Consider the following 20484-nt stretch of genomic DNA (forward strand, 5'->3'; position numbering starts at 1 on the left):
GGGAGGAGGACACCGGCCGCCCCGCATCCAGCCCTGGTCCCCAAGGATCCCCTGCCAACACCCCGCCTTGCGGGGGGCGGGGGGAACACACGTCTCACGGGGGGAGCCCCACGGGAGCCTCCCCCGCGACAGGAGGGGCTCTGCCCGCTCCGGCCGGGCCGCCTTGAGGAGGGAAAAAAACCCAACAAACAAAAACCCAAAAAAAAAAACCCCAAGGAAAGGGAGCGTTTCGTGCCCGGCGAAGCGGGGGAGCCCCGCGGCCGGGCCGGGGCGGTGCGGGCAGCGCGGGGCGGGGGCAGAGCGGGGCGGCGCGGAGGCGCTGCCGGTGCCGGTGCCGCTGCGCTGCGCCGCCTCTGCCTGTGCGGGGCGGCCCGGCGGAGCCCCCTCCCCTCCCCTGCCCGCCCTCCTCTCGCCGGCGGCGCGGAGCGGAGCGGCGGGGCGTGGAGAGGCGGCCCCCGCGCGGGCAGGGCGGGCAGCGCGCGGCCGCCGGCAGGGATGAGCCCCCGCGGCGCGGCCCGCTGAGCTCCGCCGCCACCCGCCCCCCCCCCGGGCCGGGCTCGGCGTCCCCCGCCCCAGGAGCCGCGGCCGGGGATGCGGGGGGGGAGCCCGCCGCGGCGCTCCGGCAGGTAAGGGGCGCTGCGGGGGGGCGGGCGGCGGCGCGGACGGGTGCCCCGGGGGCGGCGGGCCGGGGCTCCCCCGTAGCCCTTTTCCGCGCCACCAACTTTGAGGGGCAGCGAGACATCGCCCGCAGCGGCGGGAGGGACTTTTCCCCGCTGGTCCGGCGGTGGCGGGACCCCGTCCCGGGCTGCCGTGGCGGGGAGGGGGGCGGCAGCGCTGGTCTCCGAGACCCGCGGGGGCGGGGGGAAAGAGCTGCGGCGAAACTTGGGCTGTTGTTAGACGAGGAGCTGCCGCCTGGAACGAGCGAGTAAGTCCCCGGTGGCACAGGGGAGCCCCGATGCCCTGCCCGGTCGTGCGAGCCGCGCCAGCCGGCGGAGCGAATGCCTCGGCGTTTGCTGTCAGACCTTAAAGTGGTCTGATAAACCTGCCGTTTATCAGCGAGGACGCAGGAAACCTCGCAGAGCGGGGTTGAAGCTCGCCGTGGCATGGAGCGGTCCTCCAGGAACGCTGCGTGGGTCGAGGGTCGGGTTCCTGACGCGGCCGCAGGCTGGGCAGGTTGCAAAAAGAGTGTTTCAAGGTGGTGAATGAGCGCCTTCATCCCAAAAGAGCCTTCCAGCTCCTGCCAGGGCAGCACTCCGGGAGGGAGCGAGCATGCACAAACAGGCTGGTGGATGGCTCAAGGGAAGGCGGAGAGCACAAAAAAATTGTATCGGGTGTACCTGGGCGATTGCATCCTCGGGAAGAGAGAGATGCAGTTCAGCAGATAGGGGATGAACAGGCACAGGTGGATGTTGTGATAAGAAAGCTCTGGGACTGGCTGGGGTTGGCATTACTTGATAGCGATTAATTAACTGAAAATGTGTATGCTGAGTGCCATTAGGGAAAAACCGAAACCTCCATTGAAAGCTCTGTGATGGTTTAAGTGCTGGTCAAAGTGGGCGGCGATCTTCTGGCGGCAAAGGATCTCTCGGTCCCTCTGAAACGGAGAGGGGATGGGCAGAGACAGGGGAGCGGGACGCGTGCCACCAGTGTCTTTGAGCGCTGGGGTACTGTGCCTTATCATTAGAAAAGTGCCCCGGGAGGTGATGCACGCGAGAGCAGAGCGAGTCTGGGTCTTATCGGGCACGAAGCTCCTCCGCTCGGCATGCGGTGCGGTGCACACCGGAGGAAGGTGGCTGGCATTTGAAGCCATGACCGTAGGGAAGCTCTAGAGCTGTACGGCTGAAGAGGAGGCGAGGCTGAAGGCTCACTCCCACCCTGTCAGGATCTCATGTTGGTGGGCCTTGCTGGAGGGGAGGTTTGGGGACGGAGACCAGCCCTGCTCATGTTGTGGTACCCAAAATCAGGTAGTGCCTGTGGTGAGGGGAAAGGGGAGCGGCTCGGTGCCACTTTTCTCAGCGGTTCCGCTTTCCCCTGGGGAGCGGTGGGGTGCAGCCTGGGTGGGCCACGGGCGTGCTCAGTGTCTGCCCGGCTTCGCAGAGCCACCGGCATGACAAAGCCGCTGCGACCGAGTGGGGTGCTTGTGGTTAAACCCCGTCGGGAGCCCGTCTTCCCCGCCTCAGTGGCCACAACATGTTGTTTTACGAGGTGAACTCTTTGCTCAGTGGGAGGACACCGGGAAGCAGCAGAGCCTGTGCCAGTGGGTCCCTGGCCGAGAGTCGTTTTGCAACCCTGCGACTTAATTTCCATGCCTGTGCGGCGAGTTCGGGGGGAATGGGGCGGCAGGAGCCAGGCTGGCTGGGCAGGGAGGCACCCTGGGGTGCTGGCTGCCGCTCCCCCCACCCCGACCAGCCCTCCAACAAGCTGCTCTGCCCTGAGCAGGGCACCCAGGGGTGTTCTTGCCGGGCAGGGGACAGGGGTGAGAGGCTGAGCAGCTGCTGAAGTTGGTGCTGCGAACTCTGTGGGTGACTGTGCCCGCGTGGGTCTTCCTTCTGGGTGGGGAGGGATGAAGAGTTGCCTGTGATGAGGCACGTTTTGGGACGTGTGCCCCGGCGAGCGCGCTGCAGCGATGCCTTCCAACTGCTGCAGTCACACTTGTGTCAGGAGAGAGCTTTTTTGGCTCACAACTTCTGGCGTGGGCTTGGCCTTGTTGGGGGGTATGACGGTGTGCCCCTCTGTGCTGGCACCGGCGTGCCCGAGCCCTCGGTCCGGCAGGCAGCCCTGCCCGGTCCCGGCGCTCACCCACCCATCTTTCCTCCTGGCACCGAGACCCCGGCACCTCCCGGGCGTTCTTCGCTGCTCACAGTTGTGTTTTCCAGCTGGTCCCAAAGTCCTGAGTCACTCTGCCGTTTCCATGGAAACAGCCTGGCTGGCGGGAATCGGTTTTGGGGGTAGAGGGTGCCAGTAGCTGGACTGGCACCGGGCAGGCTCCTGGGAGGGCTTGTGGGGCACAAGCGTTCCTCTGGAGCATCACCCTGGCGCCGGGGCTTGTGCCAGGGCTGGTGCAGGCACCTGCGTTGCACAGACCCTCACACCTTCCTCCCTGCTCCCTTTTCCCTTCCTCCCTGCCACAGGGAAGCACAGAGGGGTTTCCCTGGCAGTGGTGCGGGAGCCCAGGATGAGTCCAGCCAGGCCGAGGGCACAGCTTCTGGGGAGCTGTCGAGAGAGGGGGACAGGCTGGCAGGCAGCCGAAAAGAGCAGGTTTTTTTTTTTTTTGAGTGCCCTGTGAGAGCACCTTGGAAGCACAGCAGTGACAGTATCAGTTACTGCAAGGTCTCCTCCCTAAAGCTGCCAGTGCCTCCAAGTTGCCCAAACGCGGCCACCTCCAGGGAGCATCAAGGGAACCTGCAAGGAAGGCTTGGGGCAGAAGGCCAGGCAGCTGCGCTCCTTGGGATGCTGTGGGAGCCCCCCCCATGAGAACAAGCTTTGGCAAGGCCGGGGCGCTGCCCTGTGTAGCGCCTGGCAGCTTTTGGAGGGAAGAAGAGGCGCGAGTGGCACCGATCCCTGCAGCAGCCCCGCCGAGTCCAGCCTGCCTGGTGCCTGAGCTCAGCTGCCAGCGCAGCCGCTGATGCTGCAGTCCCGCTGCACGGCTCTAAAAGCAGGTCATTCCCATCAAACCTGGGAAGATGATCCCCGAAGTAGGAGTCCACCTCTCAGCATCTCCTCCCGGGACTCTGGTGCTGCGGCTGGCCGGCCACGCTTGCTGCACCCTGTGCCGGTGACTCACGGATGCCGTTCAGCTTAATTCATCGCCTCCCATCTCCCCGGTGCTCCTGAGCTGTCTCGCTGGCTTCTCGCCTGCTCGTCCTCCTGGAGCGGTGCTGGGAGTCAGGGGAGGAGGAGGAGGAGGAGGAAGGCAGGCGGCTATGCACCCGCTGCCGTTTCGTTGGTGCGCAGGGTAGGGGAGGATGTGCTGCCTGCGTCCATCCTCTCCCTTCTGGGCTCCAGGCTGCGGGAAGCGGGGCAGGGGAGAGGAAGGGCTCGGCACCTTCCTCTTCCCACAGACAATGCTCCTGTCACCCTGCCAGGCACTACTTGGCCTCCTGCAGCGCTTGGAGCCAGGTGCTCTGCATCCCTCCTGGACAGCCTGGTCCTGATGCGACTGCAGGCAGCTGGACGGAGATGCAGGCAAGGCAGTGGAGCACAGTTGGGCATGCTGTGACCAGAGGGGGGTTAGGGTTGGGGAAGGGGCAGTGTTGATCCCAGCACAGCACAAGAAAGAGCCCCACGTGCCTCCTCGCAGGCCCCTTGCAGTGACAGCAGTGCCAGGGGCTAGAAGGTACCAGTGATTTACCCCCATCCCAGCTCTCCATCTCATAGCCCCAGCTGCCTGGAGGGATCTACTGGACTCAGCTCCCGCCCTTGGGCTGCATTTGCTCATCCGTCTTTGGTGGAGCTGAGCTGGAGACAGAGCAGAGGGAGATTTCGGCTGAGAACACTTTATAGCACGGAAACATCTGTGAGGCCAGTATTTCAGATGACTCCCATGGTCACAGCATCCTGCGGTCTAGGGCTAAGTAGCCAAAACAGTTACATGCCTCACACAGGACTCTCACATACAGCCCCGCGTGGGCACGGCCCTTGCTCCAGCTGCTGGTCTGGGCTGCTGGCCCCAGTATGGGTGCCTGAAGAGGAACAGGCCAATTTTAGAGGAAGGTGCCCCCCGGGCAGGGATGGGAGAGCAAGCGGCTATCCTGCTGCCTGTGTGCGTGGGAGACATCCTCCTGCAGCGTCTCTGCTGCAGCCGCTGCTGGGCCAGCCCGCTCGGAGCCGTGCGGAGCCACGCTGCCGCTCCTCCTCGGCAGGTGTTTCCTACCAGCCTGGCTGTGTCGGATAGATGAGCAAGGGGCAGCGTGAGTGGAAGCGATCCTCAGCCATGCCGGCAGCTCCTGGGTGCCCTGGCTGCCAGTCGCCGCTGCCTCTCGAGCCCGGGACTCGGCTGAGCAGAAACCGTGTCCCCTGGGGGACAGGCAGTGATGGGAGGAGGCGGGAGAGCCGGCCGGGGGCTGAGAGAAGGCTCTGTCTGCCTTTAAAGGCCACAGATGAGACATCAGGGAGGGAAGCCTTCTTCCAAAACCTGCCCCTCCCTGGCCGCAGCTCAGCAGACAGACTGGGCACACGCAAAGAGTGACGAGGGGCAGCCGAGGCTGGAGCTGGGCTGTGGTTTTGCATTTGCTCTGCTAAGGAGATGAAGCAACACCCTGCTGCTTCCCTTCCGCAGCTTGGTGCACGGCGAAGGGGAGCAGTTCTGGGTGGGTGGAGAACCTGAAACACTTGCAGCCAGCGATCCGTCAGGAACTGGGACCAAGGAGGCGCCCTGTCTCCGGTCACCTTCTGCAGGGGAGCCGGCAGCAGGTTTCTGCCACATCTTGGGACAATCTGAGTCACATCTGCTCCAGCATCCATCAGCAGCACAGCAAGGAGTAGAAGTCGAGGTTGTGTGTGAAGGATGCAGTGTGGCTGGCCATCACTAGGGAGCAGGAAAGCGTTCCCACTGCAGCTTCCACCTAGACAGTATACCAGAGCCACCTGGGCCAGGAGGTGCCAGTTGGGACCCTCCTGTCCTGCCCTGACTTAGCAGACCTGGAAAAACACTCTATCCAAGGGTTAGAATATCCCATGTGGACACTGGGACCGGGTCTCCCCTCTGCAGGGTAGGTAGCCCCAGATCAGGAGCAGCAATAGCCAAGCGTCTGCGACTTCTGTCCCCAGCTGCATGCCACATCCCCAGCAGGCAGCAGCCCAGGAGAAAGCCACCTTTATTTAAAGTGTCATTTTGGGTCTAAAGCATGGCTCTGAGTGCACAGACATGGCGGTGGCTGGAGGGGGTGGCCTGCAGCAGCTATGCTGGAGTCCCCATGCTGGCGTCCTGCTCCTGGCAACAGGTCTCTGGAGCTGGTAGCTCCTGTAGCCTCCTGCCTGTGCCTGGGGCGGGCTGCTGGGTCAACTGGTAAACAATAAAATAATTTTTTAAAAAAAGGAAGGAAGGAGGCTTTTTTACTTACCTGCAGGTCTGAACAGTCCTCCTGGTGTCACTTGCTCGGTGCCAGGGTCTCTCTGGGGAGTGGGACACCTTGAGGAGATGGGAACAACACGCCATGCCAGCTGCCACAGGCTCTGCGGGGAATGCACACCAGGAGCATTGCAGCGTCCCAAGCCCATCAGGGATTTCAGCGCGCTCGGGGCTTGAACAGGCCTGAACAGGATTCGTGCTGAATCCATCGCTGGCACATTGGTCTCCCTCAGAGACCTCGGCCAAGCAGCGACAGCAGCAGCTCTGACAGTCCCACCTGCAGTGGCCAGTGTGCCGGGGATGAGCAGGAGACCAGGAGCTCACCACCAGCTTGGGGCTGGCTCAGTGCTCTCCCCAGGGAGAGGCAGGGAGCGCGAGAGGAGTGGAGAAAAGGAAGGAACAGTGGCGATGATGCTGTGAGAAGGAAGGGTTGGATCTACTGGGTGGGGAGCAGAGATATTTGGGTCTGTCCTCATGGTCTTGCCCAAGGAGGGTGGGCAAGGACAGGGAGCTGCAGAGGCACACTCACGGGTAAACATACCGCACTGAGGGGGAACGTGGAAGGAAGCCAGGCAAGGTGCAGGGGAGCTTCAAAGCTGTTGCTAATACTGTGGTGTCTCCTTTGCACAGGGGTTTTAGCTTGTTTGGGGTTTCTGGGATGAGTCTTCTACCTCCCACCCCCCTGTCCCGCTGGCGCTGGGGAGCAATAGCACGTGGATGAGAAGCCTTGTGTTTTGGAGAGCGGCAGGGCAGAGTCTGTGAAAATTATTTGGTTAGTGAACAGGGAGGGAGATATTGAAGCGCTACCCCAGTTACATCCCCTCCCAGCAATGCTGCAGGTCCCCAGGGGTGGCAGGGGTGCTCCTCACCTAGCTATCCCTGAGCACCCCATCCAAGCATCCTGCTCAGCTGCCCCTGCCCTTGCCCATGTGCGGGCAGCAGCATGACAGGGGTTAAGCATCACTAGGCTGAACCTGGCTTGTGCAGCTACAGCCCTGCTCTTCCCTGCACCCATCTCTGGTGCCCAGGGCTCCTGCCACTGCACTGTTGCCAACAGAGGAGGGAGGGGATGCAGTTTCTCATGCTTCCTCCTTTGTAGTATTGCTTTTCCCCTCTTGCATGCAGAAAAGCAGAGGGGCCTGAATCCCAGAGCTGAGCAGGGTCTGGCCAGCACCACGACCTCAGTGCTGGGGCCACATCAGGCTGGCAGCTAGGACATCTCTGGCAGCTGCTCGTCCCCAGAGGCCGACGGACTGAGCTGGCCTGGCTGGTGGACCTCTAAGCAAAGAGGTTTGCAGCTCCAGGAGAGCCATCGCTGCTCTCCCGAGCGGGATGTTGTTGGCCTGGATGGGCCATGCCTTGTCCTGCCAGCTGGCCAGGAAGGATGGAGACGAGCCTCTCCAGGCGGTGCTTGGCACCATCCCCTGCCCTTTCCCTGCACTGGGTGTCAAAGGCACTGGCTGATGGGGTGACAAGTGACTCACAAGGCAGCTGGGGAGGACAGTTTGCAGCATCTGGATGGAGGCACATAGATGGTGCGGCCACCGGGCTCTAACACACCCCTTGCCTGGAAGGACATGGGGTGAGCTGTGAGGCACAGGATTTGCATACATCCCCAGCCTGGAAGGAAGCAGTCCCTGGGGCTGAAGTCCTGGCTGGAAGCATCTCTCAAGGCTTGCCAGCCTCTGCCTGGTCCTCCTCTCTTCTGAAATGGGGCTCTGCAGTGCGTGACTGGGGTCCACGTGGTTGTAGCTGATGTACATGCACCGTGGGAGGGCGTTTGCTGGTACCCCCAGCAGTAGGATACTTGGGTCCTCTTTGGCCATCATTGCTCAACCCTTGATTTCTCTGTTGGGTTGCAGACATCGAGACGACCTGTGAAGAAGCCCCATGAAGGTGACCAGCCATGCAATGTTCCTGGAAGGCTGTCCTCCTACTAGCCTTGGCATCCATTGCAATCCAGTACACAGCAATCCGGACCTTCACCGCCAAGTCCTTCCACAGCTGCCCCATCCCCAACCCTGTGAACTGCAGCCTGAGCCAGGACACCGATGCGGCTGACAGGCTGTGCGACGAGAGCCCCACATTCTCATATAACCTCTCCAGGAAGACGCACGTTCTCATCCTCGCCACCACCCGCAGTGGCTCCTCATTTGTCGGGCAGCTGTTTAATCAGCACTTCGATGTCTTCTATTTATTCGAGCCCCTCTACCATGTCCAGTACACCCTGATCCCAAAGCTGACCCAGAGCAAGAGTACAACGGACAGGCGGGTCATGCTGGGGGCCAGCCGAGACCTGCTGAGGAGCCTTTATGACTGCGACCTCTACTTCTTGGAGAACTACATCAAACCCCAGCCTGTCAACCACACCACCGACCGCCTCTTCCGCCGGGGAGCCAGCAAAGCCCTCTGCTCGCCACCCGTCTGCGAGTCCCTGGGAACCGTCGATCTCCACCTGGAGGAGGGCGACTGCGTGAAGAAGTGCGGCACCTTGAACCTGACGCTGGCCACCGAGTCCTGCAGAGAGCACGGGCACGTGGCCATCAAAACAGTGCGAGTGCCTGAGGTCAGCGACCTCCGGGCCCTGGTAGAGGACCCGCGTCTGAACTTGAAGGTCATCCAGCTGGTGAGGGACCCCCGTGGAATCCTGGCGTCCCGGAGCGAGACTTTCCGGGACACCTACCGGCTGTGGAGGATCTGGGATGGCACTGGCAGGAAGCCGTATAACCTGGACGTGACCCAGCTCACCACGGTGTGTGAGGACTTCTGGAACTCCGTATCCACTGGCCTCAACCGGCCGCCGTGGCTCAAGGGCAAGTACATGCTGGTGCGGTATGAAGACCTGGCCAGGAACCCCATGAAAAAAACCGAGGAGATCTACGATTTCCTGGGCATCCCCATGGACAGCAACGTGGAGCGCTGGATACAGAACAACACCCGGGGAGACAGGTCCTCCTCCAAACACAAGTACGGGACGGTGCGCAACTCGGCAGCGACGGCAGAGAAGTGGCGGTTCCGGCTGTCCTACGAGATCGTGGCGTTCACCCAGCACGCCTGCCGGCAGGTGCTGGCCCAGCTCGGCTACAAAACGGCCAGCTCCGAGGAGGAGCTGAAGAACCTCTCCATCAGCCTGGTGGAGGAGAGAGACTTCCTGCCCTTCTCCTAAGGCAGCCCCGGGGGGGGGCCTGGGTTTTGATACGGATTGTTTCTAACTGTTGCCTTATTTTATTTTCTTTCGTTTTGTTTTCCCCCCTCTCTTTCTCTCTCTCTCGTCTTCTTCTCTCCAAAATTTGCACTAAACCTTGAGCGGGAATCTCAACAGAGTCCAGGGGAAGCGGTTGCTGCCCCCCGGCATGTTTCGGACGCAAGAGCAGTCGGGTCTCTCCAAGCAAGAGCTAGAACTGTGGATGGGTAACAATGTTTACAAAAACACACAAAATGTATAAAGCAAACCTTCAAGCTTTCCAAACCGAAGGGTACCTGGGGTACTGTACTTTTGCACTGTTTACTTTTACAATGTAAGAGGTAAATATAAATATAATTTATGAATGGTGTTGTCCCCTCCAGAGTAACGCCCCTTGCCCCCGATGAGCAGGTGAGACTGGAAGCTGAACGTGGAACAACCTTCTCGGTTTTGATTTCAGTGCGACGTGTCTGTTTGCTTTATGTCCCGTTATTGGGCTGGGCAGTTGGTCGTCTGCTCCTACATGGTTGTTTGGTGACACCTGTGATATTTCTTTGTGCCAAAAACCCACAAAAGAAAAAAAAAAAGGGCGGGGGGGGGGAAGCGGGAAGTGATTGGGTGGTTTGGTAAAAGCCCAACACGTTTAATGCTTTATTTCTGTGTTTTCTGTAAATAAAAGTGCAATAAAACTGACCTGGGGGTGAACTTCAACTGAAGGACCTCAGTGGCTGGACCTGGGGTGGGTGCACAAACAGGCAAAGAGCAGCAGCTCTGTGCAGGGCAAGGCTGGGGGGAGCTGCACCCCGGCTCTCACCGAAAGTGAGAAACAGTGGCTACTTTACAGCCCCAAGAGCTTGAAGTGCCTGGCCGCAGAGCGCTCACGGCACCAGCATGGTGACCCCAGCCCCATCAGGCTGCCCCTCGTTGCCCCCCCGCCATGTCTGACACTGGTGATGCCAGCGGCGGCATGTCCTACCCTGGAGAACCCAAGAAAAACGTTTGATTTCAGGTCATAAAACTGCCAGAATGAAAACGAGCACACAAGAAGATGCTTCTGGCAATGCACAAAGTTGGCCCTCATGTTTAAGGCTCCGGGTGAGCCCCGGCCATGGAGGGTCTGCGGGCTGAGCAGGGCAGCAGGATGGGGAAGCCGGGCATGCAGGGCGGGAGCAACGCGGCACCGCAGCAGAGCGCCGAGAGCCCGACACAAGATGCTGCCCGGTCTATTTGGAACAGCCGACCAGCTCCTCCGATCTGCTGGGACAGAGTCCTCCAAACAGCCCAGCCCTCAAGGTATGTCCCACAGGCCACGGGCAGCCGCAGATGGGAAGCCACCAGGGCCAGTCCCCAGGGGACAGAGGACAGCAATGCCCCAGCAGTTTCCCGTCTCTGTTGCTCCTGGAGCCAGGGACCCACAGAGAGATGCGACCACAGCTGGTCACATCCACCCACAGCTACACACTCCCAGTGCTGGACCCGCTCCTGGCACAGGCGTGTTTGAACCACCCACAGCCCACCTAACTGGGCAGGTCTCCTCTCTGAAAGCATCTTCCAAGGTCTGCTGCCCACCAGCTCCCAGCCCAAGCTCTTAATTGGGAGAGGGTGAGACTGGGTGCTGCGGTCACACTCAGGGAGCTGCCCGTACCCCACTGCTCAGGTAAGGCTGGGGAAAGCTCTAACGATATGCCATTTTCTAGCACCCACAACCTGGCTTAACACAGCAAACCTGCTCCAGCTGGGCTGCAGAACAGGTGAGCAGGGGGTGATGTATCTGATGGCCTCTCTTCAGGGCTCGCGGCTGGAGCACCTCTAATTCAGCTGTGCTGGCTGCAAGGTGACATGGCCGGCTCCAGCCCTGAGGAGGAATGTGGCAGCGGCGAGGCTCCAGTGAGGAGGAATGGGGCAACAGCGTGCATGTGTTGTGGGATGGGCTCTTCCTCCATCTGCCTCCCCACAGCAGCCACGGGGGCAGCTCCTAGGAGAACCCCCCACCCCAGCAACCTTCACTCAGGGGCGAGAGCAATGAGCGTCTTCGCCCTGTCCCCTTCCACTGCCAAACCTGCTCCTGCCACCGGCTCAGTGCCTCCCGTGCCAGCCTGCCCCGGCCGTGGCTGCGGGTGAGGACAGAGGAGCGGGGCAGGCGGCAGAGGTGGCCGCAGCCAGCCTCATCAGCGCGCTGCTCACTGCTCTTACTGAGCAGCTGGCAGCAGAACGTCAACCAAATAAATGGCTTGATTGGCCCGTTATTAGTTACTAAATTAATCCTTTTGTCAGCACTTAACAAATGCTGAGCCGTTGGCTCCTGGCCTCCACCAGTAAAAGGGACACCCTGACTGGGGCCCGATCCAGCACAGCCCAGCCACTAGGCTGTGATCCTCCCTGGATGAGGGCTGTGTGTCCCTGGGAGCACCAGGTGGCTCCGCCCTGGGTGAGCAGGTGAAGTGGCCAGGGTGGCCAGCTGTGCCTCCCCACTGCCTGCCAGCCAGCGAGCAAAGGCAGAGGGTCTGGCTGCCCCCACGGGGCTCCCTGGCAGCTCTGGGGAGGGATGTCAAACCGCCTTCTCCCATGGGGGGAATGAAGCTTTTCCTCACTTTCTCAGCTGGGAAAAGCGGCTATGCAAACCTGCATGAAGAACAGTGGCTGCAGAGGCAAGATTTCCCATCTTCATCTGATGAGATCCCACTTTCAGGGCTAGGCCAGCTGTCCCCGGCCCGAAAGTCCTCTCATGCACGGGTCTTTAAACCAACATGAGAAACTGAGTTTAGAAATCTTATCCAAACTGTTCTAAACATTCCAATCAGGAAATGCGCCTGCAGCAAAATGGCTTCTGAATTATGGTTGAAAGCGATGTCCTAGTTTAAGCAGGGACGGAGGTTCCGCCCTGCTTGGTGCCTCATGTAGGGCCCTTGGGGGAGAGATCTGATTTCCCAAGGAATCTCTAACATCTTCCTTCAGCTGTGCTTCCTCTCCTCATTTCCCCCCACTGGAAACAAGAGCCAGCGTAACCAAGATTTTTATCCTCAAATTTTACTGTAATTAAAATACAGAGATGCAGAATATTCCCAGAAACACACTGCAAAACAAACCAAGCAAACAAATTCAGTAGGAAACCAATTACAGACAATGAAATGATAAAGAACAAAAGTGTTCTCCGGAGCCCAGCACCGTGCACGGGACTGCGTGGCCGCAGTGACGGTTTTGGGTTGCCAAAGGGCTCCTCGGCTCCTAGAGAAGCAGAGCTGGGCCCTGGCATCTGTCCCAGCAGCCCTGTGGCTCTCTCTAGCCATCTCCATGTTCCCACTCGTGCTGTTGTTTTTACAAGGATGACTTTGCAATGGAGACACAGAAATGACCCATCCCCAGGGACAAGAGCCAACGAGAGAACCCAGAGGAAAAGAAGTGGGTTAAGATTTTCCACACATGAAAACATAGGGGGACAGAGCGGGGTGGAAGACATGCACTTCTCTCCCAGCCAGGGGAGCTGTGGGGGCAGAGTCACCCTCTCTGCCCTCCCAGCCAGTATGAGCATGGATGCCTAATGAAAGTCTCGGTGAGAGCTTTGGAAAGCTCTATCCAGGGGCACGACAAAAAAGCTAAGGGAGAGATAAAAAAAGAAAGCAAAGGATAATGAGATGAGCCAAGGGAAAAGGGAGGATATGCCTGTGGGCTCTCTTCTCAGCTGGGGCACATTCCTTGGCTATGGGGAACCCCCCACTGTGGTGGGGCACAGGGCTGCGTGTAGGGCCACATCCCACCTCCACCACAGGGAGCCTGGGGGAAATCTGGGAAGGCAGGGGGTAAGGAGGGCGCTGATCTGGCATTTGGACCATCCATTGGGCACACTGATCTAGCTAAATGGAAACACCTAGCAATCATCACTACTATGGAAACAGGGCACCGACCAGGTGCGGACCATAACCACACACCAAACCCTACATTTGTCCACTTCCCTTTCCACGCTATTCCCTAGGATGAACGCTCTATCACATTCATCCTCTGATTCAGAGCCTGCCCTAAGAAACACTTCCCTCATGCTCCCCTTTATCTTGTTCCCCCACTCTTACTCTCCCCTCGCCTCCTCTTGTCACCAGTCCCTCCTCACCTTCTTACTGTCACCTGAAACCGGGTGATCTTCCTTGTACTAGCTCCCTTCATCCTTCCCTCGGTGGTGCCCCCCAACTTTCATACTAAGTCCCCCCTGCCCAGTACCAATGAGATTTATGTACAATGTAGTTTTTGCCCCTCTTACCACAAAGGGGTGATGGGAGAAGGGCCGCGTCAGCGGCCCAGGTGGAGTTTGAGCCAGCTGAAGGCTCTGTAGTGGGGGAAGAGGAAAGATAGGGCAACCATCAGGAGCTTTCCCATCCAATTCAGATCCTACCGTTCTGCAGCCAAAGCTGTCAGAAGGCATCTTTACTCTTAAACTGGGAAGACGACCTTGTTTTCCTTCTGCTCTGACACCAAGAGTGCCCAGAAAAGCAGGCTGGGCCCGGGTCACCTGGGTGAACCAAGCAGGCCTAGCACGCTAACACAGACACACTTTCCAGAGGCCTTTTGAGTCCTGCATAGTTATGTATTCCTGAATGCCCGTTAAATGGTGAGAGGCCCTGGTTTTGAAGTAGATTTAATCTTCTACCCGTACCTTCTAGTTTGCCCTCTTTTGCTATTTATGGTCCACGAGTTCCCCATTAGCTGGGCTCTAAGAACAGCAATTTAGGCTGTGAGTTCCCCTCATACCTCTTCTCCCCTTCTCCAGGCCATCCCACAAGGAAATGGCAGTTCAAGACAAATGGAGAGATTTACTCCATTTACTGCAAGGATGCACAGAAGAGCAGAAATAAAAACATGGGAAACCCTCAGGATCCCTATGGCCTTCCTTAACGCACCTTTATCCCATTTTCCATGCCTGTTCTGCACACACGGTGCCTGCAGACAATGGCTTGGGAAGGACGTACTGCCTCCTCCAGCAAGGGCCTGTGTGGGATACTTGTTAGCCAAAAGCATGATGAGCTTCCCATCACCTGCCCAGGGGTGGCTGGTGAAGTAAAGCCCCTTAGAAACTATCTTCTGCCCAAGGCCTGGGAGAGGCAGTTAGGAAGAGCAGCGTCTTCTGGACCAGTTGGTAAGAAACAGTATCTTTCTAAGAGGGATGGTGACAGCACAGCTGGTTATGCAGAAGCAGCTTTTAGCTCTGGGGTTAGAGCTGGCTTCAAGAGCAGCCTGTGATCTGGAATAAGGAATGAGATGCGCTCAGGGAGAGCGGTGAGCAGAGATCCACGCAGCGCGAACTGCCCTCCTGCTCTGCGGGGCGTCTGAGACAAAGGAAGAACAGACAAGACTTCTTCTGGCCTTGCCAACTGCCATGAACATCCCAGCAAAGTGCAAGCACACATCAAGGCCTGATCTTTCTGTGAAACCAGTGCCTTCAGAGACAAAACTAACAGGTCTGGGTCAACTTGGCCTTCACCAGAACAAAAGAGACACAGCGAGGAAATGTACACACATACCAAATGCTGTTTCCTCTTCAGAAACAAAGATGTAGGTTAAACCACTCTTGTGCTATCAAGAGTAACACACTGTGGAGATCAGCAACTTCTTGCCACTGCAAACAGCAGGGACTACCCAGTGAAGGGTATGGAGAGTCACCAGCGTGACTAGCACAGGGACACAGCGACTTAAGTCAGGCCCAAAACATGGATTTAATGAAGGTCAGAATGAAAACTGTTTCACAAGCCCAAGAACATTCAGCAAAAATGGTGGCGGGGTTGGGGGGGGTGTTGTACTTAAATATTCCCTGATGTCTGAATCCTAAGCACAAGAGAGCAGCCAGGAAGCACAACGACCTCCAACGGGAAATGAAGATCAAGGAAGTTGGCTTCAGTATCCAAAAGATAGGGCAGAAAGTAAACAAACCGCATAGATGGGAGAAAGGGGATTTTTCACATTCCTTTGGTTTCAATAAACTACACTCTTGGGCAACAGAGGGGAAAACATCCTCTAAAACATTGGTCTTCTTTTGACCAGGACCCTATACAAAAACTATATGCTGGAAGTACTGAAGATGACTATGTAAAATCCTCTGCAGCAGTGGCACAGTTTTGTTTACCTGGCTGAAGACATGCCTGTGGACTGATACATACACACACGCTAACACAGATGCATATTTATAAAATACAGCACAAGCACTGCTTCACTTGTCTATGCATCCAACACCTAACGACCTAGGCTAATCACCTGCCAAAGCCAGGAGCGGCAGAGTTAATGGTGGAGCCTGTGGCTTTCCTCATCCCGAGAATTACAGGGGAATTTGGAGTGAGTGAGTGTGTGTGTGGGTGCACGTGTGCGTGCGTACGTGTGTGTGCACGATGCCACATGGCCCCTTGAGCATCATGGGCCAGGCTGAGGATGGCTGTGACTCCCAGATGAATGCAGGTGGCTGGGTTTCTGCAGCACTATGAGTGTGGGTGGGCTATTTAGTGCAACACAGTCATTTAGAGGAGCCGGGCTGGAGCCTCAGGAGCAGCGTGTGGAGGAGGAGTTGCTGGTGCCCCATGCAGGCTGGCTGCTGCTGGAGCACACTCAGCCCCTCAGGGAAGTGTTCTCCAACATGGTGCAGCCCGCTCACAGCCAGGCCACTGCTCCCAGGGTCACAGGGTGAGCCTCCCCTCCCACCCTGCGGCAGAACTTGGGTGGCATTCAGGAACACGCTTGCTCATGGTTACTAATGGTGTCTGTCTGTGGAGCGAGAGTGTGGCCTCGAGTCAAAATGCCCCTGTTACAGATGGGGATGCTGCCAGGACTACAAGGGTCAAACCCCAGGGCTCAGTTTGTGTCTCTGTGGAACATCGCTACCTGTGCTTGCAGTATCACAGAGGCCTGGCAGATGCCACTGTCAGCTGGGTGGGAACATACAGTAGCTTTCTTTCTCCTGCCTCTAAACAAGAAAATCTGCACAGAAGCTGATGGACATATGATACTCTTGTGTGGCATCATCCCTGGAGCTGCTCTGCTGAGCTTGTGGGTTCCTTCTCCGAAGGGTGCAATTCTGCTAGGGAGTAAGTGATTGGGAGCAGCTTGTGGGATGGGCCCTGCAAAGAAAAGGTAAGAGGTGCAGGGCAGGAGGGAGGCTTCCCACTCTTCACAGTATCTCTCCTTTGTGTCAATGGGACTTTCTTCTACAGTTTTCCACCAGGCAGACACCCCAAAAGCACCTCCCATAGCCAAGAAAGGGGGTGTTTCAGAGGCTGTCTTCCCAGCTGAAGTTGAATTTGACTACATAACCCACACTTCAAGCAAGGCATAGTTTCTCCCCCTCCCCTCTTACTCCCCCCTTCCAGGCAGATGGAGCCTAACACCCTCTCCCACCCCTCTGTGCTTACAAGAGCAAGAAGGGAGGAAAGAAACTGCAAGACAGAGACAACAGCGCCTTTAAAGCCCTCGGAGTAGAGATGGTTCCCAGTAGGTGATAGGAGTGAAAGGCATTGACAGAGGCTCTGTGAACTCTGAGCCAGGCAGGCGGTGCTGAGCAGGCTGCAGCCAGAGTCTGCTCGGGTGCTTGACCCTCCCTGAAGCGGCTGGTTCCAACTCAAAGAGGTGCTGTGTAGGGGGAGAGTATGGGCAGGTTGATCTTTTGGAAGGGAGCTGCAATGGGGATTAGTCAGCCTTGTCCTTCTTCTTTGCGGTGAAAGGGACTTTGCTGGCAACTGCACTGCCCACGGCTCCGACACCGCCGGTCACTGCTGAGACGCTGCCCTTTACCAGTCCAACGCCAGCAGCGGGGACGCTGGTCACAGCTGTTTTGGTGAGCTCCAGGCTCTTGCTGCCCACCCAGGCAACTCCTCCCAACGTGGCCCCCACGGCTCCCCGGGTGATACTAAAAAGGCCGCCCGTCACTCTCCAGATCACTCCTGCCTGCTGCTGCGGATGGTCCTTGCTGGCATCTGTGGGGAGAGAGAGAAAGGGCAAGTCAGAAGCGTCCACACCAAAGACCTTCTCCCTGGGCACCTCTTCCAGCCCAGGAGGGCTGTCCACCATGGCGCATGCTCCTATATTGGCAGTGCCTTGCAGCCTCAGACCTCTTGGTGCCTGAAGGAGGAACCAGGGTGATCCCAGGCCTACAGCATGGCAGAAGAGGACTTTGGGAGGGTAGGGAGTGGGAGCAGAATCGCCCATGTGACAAAGAGGGGAAGAAGGCGGCTCAGTTACAGCCCCAAACTCACAACCCTCGGTGCTGCGATGCAAAGCAAATCCCACTAACAAGAGACGCAATTCCTCTCCCCTGCGTGTTGGCTAATGCCAGTAAATCACAAAGACTAACGCCAGCACAGGAGGCACAAACTGCAGACAGCAACAGCTGACGTCTGCGTGGCCTGCAGGTCCTCAGAAGCATCTGTTTGGAGGCAGGTCTGCGCCAATGTCAGATGCAGGACTGAGGCACAGCACAGAGCTGTCTGCGAGAACTGTAATTGAGCTAGCACAGGTAGCAAACTGCAGTAAAGATACAGCGACACGGACGTCACCTCAGGTTGTACAAGCCCTCTGGAGATCTTCAGCTACGTTTTTAATAGTGTTAAGACAGTGCTTAAGTTGCTACACTATGTCACTGCTGGTTTACCTGTGCCAACTGGATCAAGGCCAGCATGATACACCCACCCAAGCTGCCATCGCACCTGCCCACAACACTGCAGACGTAACGTTCACAGCTCGCCACTTCTCGGGAGAGGGTTGAGTCAACTGCTACTCACGGGATTCAAACCTGCCAGCTCTCCTGCCAGCCTCCACGCAGTCCTCTCCCTTTGCGTCAGCTAACAATGCCGCCGCGCAGGCAGCAAAGGAGGAGCTGCTCTTTTTGTGGGGCGAGATATTTTGGACACTCTGATTTCTGATCTGCTGCCAGTTCCGTACTCGAGATGAGTTACTAATAATTGCAAAAATACAATAAAGCAAAGCAATCCTGGCAGGAAAAAAAGCCAGTGCCAGCTGGGAATACAGGATCCCCGGAGCAGCAGCAGCAGCAGCCCTTCTAACCCGTTACCTGTTCAGAGGAGAGGATGCACAGGCTGATGCAGCAGGAGGACTTTAGAGCCCCTTGCTAAATGTGCACCCCATTTCCTGAGGAGTCGAGAATTGGCAGGGATAGAAGTGGCTTTCTGAAAGCCTGCATAAAGACCCGGTGCAGTCATGTGTCTGCAGAGAGCCCAGGGCAGGGGACATGTCAGCACCAGCCGCTGCCTCAGAGCAGAGCTCTGCAGAGGCTCCACCAGCACCCCGGGAAAGGGGCCAGTCTGCATGGCACAGCCCTGTGCGCACCACTATCCCCCTGGTATGGGCACAGGGATGGGCCTGGCACCTGTCCCTGGGACCAAAAAGGGAGACACTCTGGCTGCGGCATCCCAGTTCAGCTGCCCGCCCAGACTGGGCTGCGTCACAAATGGGTTCACTGCTAATCTAAGCTTAATACAGCTACTGGGAGGTAGGTGAGAGCTGGTGCCTGAATGCACTTTCTCTTTTGAGATCCCAGCCCTTCCACTGCACTGCCCAACACTCTCAGCTCCCCCCATCCCTTTTCTCTAAAGCTCGCTGCTCCCCAAGAAGAAAGCCCCCTCGTTTATCCAGCCAGGCACCAGCTTTTTTCCGCGATTGTCAACAACATTCCAGGTAGCAGAAAACTCCACCTGGGACCCCCACTTTGATGTCTCCACCCGCTCTCATTTCCAGGCGGATTCGAGCCAACACCGATGTAGGCGGCGGATTTCCTTTGCCAGCAAGCAAAGACCTTGGGAGTGCCGGGAGGCTGGCACAGACGCTCATCAAGTTGTGGGGCCATCGCACGCAGCACGCCCTGGTTGATGGAGATGTCTGACCTAGTAAGTCTAAGCAAACGTCCTCCTCTTGCTGCTACCAACTTGTCTCATGCCGTGTCTTCGCCGCATCTGCCATTCAGTGTACTTCTGCCAAGCTATCCTGCAAATCCTTTGGAGCAGAGACCATCTTCCCGTTGTCTGTGTGTCACGCAACACAGTAGGGTCTCTAAGTACTGCTCAAAACCAAGCTTTTTAATTTTCTTTTCTTTAAACAAACCAACCAGAAGTCTGACAGAAAACACTCAGCAGCAGCAGCAGGGCACGGATTTCATCTTTGGAAGCACCAGCTGCCCCGGGGTGCTGGATGCACACAGCTGAAGGGACAACCTGACCTTGCCAAACAGATCAGAGCTGCTGCCTGTGCTGCAAGCACTGGGGTGGACGGGAGGCCAGTCAGTCACACCGGGGATTCTCGGATTGCACCGTGTCATCTGTGGGAAAGGGGGATTTTCCAGGCCTCTTAGGAAACAAATTAAGATGTCTTCAGATTCAAATTGCTAACTTTCAGGCACTTAACCTAGGAGTTTCAGTTAGCAGATTTGATTCCTCTGGCTCCATTTCTAGCCAGGAAAGAGAAGGGGGGTTCTTCAGAGGAGGCTGCATGCAGTAGCCTAACCTAGACTAGGCATGAATCTGAGTTAGGTGGTGCGATCATCCTTTCCTAGTTATTTTTGTGATGATTCTTCTAAAATTCTGCAGATTTTGGAGTCTTACCAGAGTTGTAGATTTTTCCCCGAGCTTGACCCAGGCTGTACAGAGCTCTCCCTTGGGCAGGTCTCAGGACAGTGCCTGTGAGGAGTCTGGTGTTCACCAGCTCTGATGACTTGGAATAAGCCTTGGGCTACACACCTGTCTGATAATCTGGGCAGCAAAATGGAGTTTGAGGCGGGGCAGTACAGAGTTTCTGGTGTAGTCTAAGCAGCTGCAGTTCTACCTGGTATATTACATACTGCTCGCCTCATCCTCAACAGTTTCTCTACGTGTTTGGGTTTTTTTCCACTCTCCCTCAATGCTACTGAGACCCCTTGGCTCCATTTACAGTTCAGCTGCCAGCCTCCAATTGCTGCACACAGCTTATCCCGTACAGCCATTTGCATGTTTTGTCTTCAGACTGAGGGAGGGAAGAACAGGGAGATCCACAAATTCGTGACACTTTAAAGCAGGACACTACTCAGCAAAAATCAGACTGGTCCTCCAAATGAACACCACCCTCAGAGGATGGCAGGTCCCTGTGCAGGGAAGCAGGATCTTTTGTGTCCCATCAGAGGACTGCAATGCAGAAGCTCTGGGCATTAAAGACCTACCCGCGTGCTCTGCTGCAGAATCAAGATGTGTATCAATACAGCAATAATCTTCCCGTCTCTCCC

The 20484-nt window shown here is 57.4% G+C and overlaps 2 protein-coding genes across 7 annotated transcripts in view; one reads left to right on the forward strand and one right to left on the reverse strand.

Moving 5' to 3' along the window:
- The first annotated feature begins 297 nt into the window (after positions 1 to 297).
- CHST1 (carbohydrate sulfotransferase 1) lies at positions 298 to 9963 on the forward strand. 3 transcript variants are annotated; one of them, XM_074584554.1, is made up of 2 exons: positions 298 to 626; positions 7933 to 9963. In XM_074584554.1, exon 2 carries the CDS (start codon positions 7977 to 7979, stop codon positions 9234 to 9236), a length of 1260 nt encoding a protein of 419 aa, XP_074440655.1. In that variant the 5' UTR covers positions 298 to 626; positions 7933 to 7976; the 3' UTR covers positions 9237 to 9963. The 3 variants fall into 3 exon arrangements, with proteins under 3 accessions (XP_074440655.1, XP_074440656.1, XP_074440657.1); XM_074584555.1 differs by lacking the exon at positions 298 to 626 and adding an exon at positions 710 to 925; XM_074584556.1 differs by lacking the exon at positions 298 to 626 and adding an exon at positions 1605 to 1964.
- A 2302-nt stretch (positions 9964 to 12265) lies between these two features.
- The window catches only part of LOC141742387 (transmembrane protein 263-like), a 206575-nt gene continuing 198356 nt past the window's right edge, over positions 12266 to 20484 (reverse strand). For all 4 annotated transcript variants that reach the window (XM_074584557.1, XM_074584558.1, XM_074584560.1 and 1 more), the window contains exon 3: positions 12266 to 17194. In XM_074584557.1, coding sequence (XP_074440658.1) covers positions 16908 to 17194 — 287 coding nt within the window. In that variant the 3' untranslated portion in view covers positions 12266 to 16907. The remainder of the gene's footprint in view (positions 17195 to 20484) is intronic.

This window comes from Larus michahellis, chromosome 4, assembly GCF_964199755.1.
Source record: "Larus michahellis chromosome 4, bLarMic1.1, whole genome shotgun sequence".
NCBI lineage: Eukaryota > Metazoa > Chordata > Aves > Charadriiformes > Laridae > Larus > Larus michahellis.

Coding starts and splice junctions, on each gene's coding strand:
- CHST1 (XM_074584554.1), top strand. CDS start 7,977: ATGCAATGTTCCTGGAAGGCTGTCCTCCTACTAGCCTTGGCATCCATT.